Source organism: Microchirus variegatus, assembly GCF_963457635.1.
Source record: "Microchirus variegatus genome assembly, chromosome: 12".
NCBI classification, from domain to species: domain Eukaryota; kingdom Metazoa; phylum Chordata; class Actinopteri; order Pleuronectiformes; family Soleidae; genus Microchirus; species Microchirus variegatus.
This window is the reverse complement of record NC_139813.1, coordinates 3,108,350-3,112,012: the sequence shown is the minus strand read 5'-3', so window position 1 is coordinate 3,112,012 and position 3,663 is coordinate 3,108,350. Positions and strand designations below refer to the sequence as shown.

Here is a 3,663-nt window from a genome sequence, read left to right as displayed (position 1 = left end):
AATGGTTGTAATCACCAAAGCTAATATAACAATGTGTGTATAATGGGGCTTTTCCATTACACAGTTCTAGCACCGCTTGGCTCGACTTGACATGTCCTTCGGGGTTTATACCCTTTTTTTAATTTGCCTTGAAGATTATTGGAAGCAAGGTAATAATGATGATACACTTGTACTAGGAATGGTAGGAGGAGTTTAATCAGAATGATAAGAGAGAAGAAAATTATGAAAAGCAATTTCATAACATCATGTTTTATAACAAAGTAGACTTTATTAGTATTTTCTCATGTGGCTTTTTGCCACACCTTACAGCAGGCAACTTGTCATGTACAAGTTGTTTAATAGAAGGAGTCAGAGATGCGCCTCATGCTCATGAACCTCATGTTGCTGTAGCCCATGTTCATGAAGTTCCTGTACTCTCCAGGCCTCATGTACATCATTCTTCCTCTGTAGCTGGGCTGCTCGTACATCAGCCAATGGCCATCCATCACATTGCAGGACATGAAGTTGGACATGCGGTAGCGGTCCATGATGTTGTCACAGTCATCCATCAGCTCGTGCATCTGGCCCTGGAAGTTCTCCCTCTCGTACATCCTCATCCTGAAGGAGCCTCTGTGCATGGGAATCATGCGGCAGGACCTGATGCAGTCGCTCATACCCATCATGCTCATGTAGTCAGCGTACTCGCCCCTCCTCATGAAGTACTGGTTCCCCATGTAGTTGGTGCGGTCGTAGACCATGAAGCAGCCCCTCTCCACCCTGCAGGAGTGGCAGCGGCTCAGGTAGGAGGACATATCAGCGCAGTCGCTCATGCACTCGTAGGAGCGGCCCTGGAAGTTCCTCTCCTCATAGAAGGTGATTCTGCCCATCATGTTCATGCTGCTGGAAGTCATCTTTGCCAGGTTTAGTGATGCTGCAGATGCTACTGTTGGAGATGAACTGCTTGTCTACCTGTTGGAGACCCTTCCTTTATATACCTGACCAGCAGAGAGAGCCCCTTTGTGAAAACAGCCTGAGCCAGCAACAAACCGTAGAAGCCCATCCAGCACTAAAGGGATGTCCACTTTCACAACAATTACCACAAAAGTATTGTTGCAAATCATTGACAATGATTGTGTTCTATACAATAACATGCCACACATTCCTCTCTCTCTTCTCCCACTCATCTCAGTGATACAGTAAATTAGAACATCCCAAAGACTCGGGAGAAACCATGTTGATAGAAGGCATTTGAATAAGTTGTTGTGAACATTCCTATGGGCGAATAACAATAATAATACAGCTGTGACCAAACAAACAACATCCAGAAAATCAACTATAGCCTATTCAGCTGTTAATAGCTGCTTCTATATTATTTCAAGTTTTGGTTTAATCAATCTTTTTAATTACATTCTTAAATTGATTATTTATTGCAGTAATTATAGTCATATGATCTCAATATGACAGTATTTTCAAGTTAATCTTCATAAAAAGACCTGTAATTTCAAGTATTTCATGTTCAGTATTCTTATAAAATGTGGCCAGTCATGGCAAAACCGGTCACAAGTCTACCGAGGGACATTTAGAGTTCTTTACAGATTCTTTCCAACAATGTCCAACACATGCAAATCGGATAATATTTGAAGAAGATATGGTCATTTGAATGTAGGCACTCCTCAAACTGCTTTAGGGAGAATTTTAGCCTCAAAGATTTACACCTTCTGGGAGCAAAGAGACAGAATCATCACATTTGCATAGCACAACCCCCTCCTGGTCTAAGTACATAATATCCTCTTAAGATGTGAAATGATATAACTTAAAAAAATATAGGGGGGGGGGGGGCTGGTGCCTTATTCTGTTATCATTTCTTGTCCTTACACTGTAGTCATACAGTGGTATCCAATCCAATCCAATCCAACTTTATTTGTTAAGCACTTTAAACAAACCCCAGTGGACCAAAGTGCTGTACATAGTACATAAAACACATAATGAGTAAAAACTTACAAAATGAAATACAATAAAATAACATAAAATAGATTAAAATAATAAAAAAATCATAAAAACACAAGGGAAATGGCACCCATACAATAAAAATCAAACATCTTGCAGTGTCGAAGGCCAAAGAGAAGAAGTGGGTTTTAAGAAGAGATTTAAAAACAGATAGGGACTGAGCTTCCGCTTGGTTTTGGGCACACTCGGGAGCAGCTGATCAGCTGACCTGAGAGAGCGACTGGGTGAATATGGGTGTAGAAGCTCAGAGAGGTAGGATGGGGCAAGGTCATTCAGGGATTTAAAAACAAATAAATAATTTTAAAATGGATCCTGGAATGTATGGGCAGCCAGTGGAGTGAAGCTAAAAGTTTAAAAGTTTGACATATGTTTAAGTAGCTGCAGTAAGGTCAGCAGCAGTCAGGGCCTGAACTCCAGTGTTGAGCTCTCAGGAATGGCCACTTTGACCATGGGCAAGGCGTTTTCTGCACCATGGTCACCTTCATCATCATCATCATCATCATCATCATTATCATCAGATGACACAGTGGATTTGTTGTAGAGGCTTTGAAGTGTTATCAGTCTCACCCTCTCCTCCTGACACACCACTTCTTCTTCAACATGTGTGTAGTCTTTGCCTGTCCCCTGTGACGCCCATTTCTCGTGATGATGTAGATGTAGGGGCTATGAGGAATCTGATACTTCAATCTTCCTGCTGGGTGGGGCTGTCTGAACGGTGGGAGGGTCTTTGAGTCCTGGTGGTTGGTGTCTCGATGGCGGGAAGGAGTGGAGGTCAGGTCAGTTTCAGTGCAGTGATCTGTGGACAGAGAGAGGAACTGTGCGAGTATGGTGGTCGCAAAATATGAACTTTTTCTTTTTCTTTTTTTTGACTGTAACGTGTGTATCTTCGACAAATGTTTGTCACAATCCACATTCTCACACATTTTCCAAGTTCCTTGTTTTTGTCCCCTGCTGCTCCGTGTCTTCTCTATCTCTGCAGGAGGCGTAGTTGACCTACTTCCAAGATGATGCTGGTGATTGTCTCCACCTGCGCGGCTCCACCCCAGCTGCCTCTGATCAGCGATCAAGAGGACTCTTAAAGGTCCCCTATTGTGCAAAATCAACTTTTTAATCTTTTAGTACTTATATTTGGGACTCAGTGGGCCATACCAGTCCCCAAAATGTGAAAAAACAAGACTCAGTCATGTTTTAGTGGTTCCACTTTGTGTAAGTATAAGCGATAAAACACACAATGTTTACACCTCCCGACCAAGTGACGACAGTGCGCACATTTCACCGTGAATGTTGGCACCCCGCCAGGCAGAGTACTTCACAGCTCCACCGTAGCTCCCCCTTGTCCCTGTGAAATACGAGAGTGTAGGCAAGGAGGAAGAGTGGCTGCACAGCGGAGCACAGTGTTTTACACAAACTTCCAGCCTCAGAGGATTTTTGTGTCCAGTGGATATATTTTATTTATGAAAAAAATGTTCACAAGCTTCAGAAGCCCTTTGTTGTTGATCGTGTGTGTAAATTCCTATGCTGGAGGGACACCTTGAACGCACCAGTTACGTGCCTGCGGTTAGCGAGTGGCATGTGTGGATCAGTGATATGAGGAGCACGCGTTTGAAAGCACTGCAGAAAGATTTAGATGTTGTCCTACATTTCTTCTCAACCAAAGGCTTCCTTTCTGTCGTGTTT

At 42.9% G+C, this 3,663-nt stretch overlaps 1 protein-coding gene across 1 annotated transcript; it reads right to left on the bottom strand.

Annotated features, from left to right (window-relative positions):
• Window positions 1-335: 335 nt before the first annotated feature.
• LOC310934992 (gamma-crystallin M2-like) lies at window positions 336-890 on the bottom strand (the record flags this gene model as incomplete). Its single annotated transcript, XM_083898814.1, has 1 exon — window positions 336-890. The coding sequence occupies one exon, from the start codon at window positions 888-890 to the stop codon at window positions 336-338; it is 555 nt and encodes a 184-aa protein (XP_083754940.1).
• Between the last annotated feature and the right edge of the window lie 2,773 nt (window positions 891-3,663).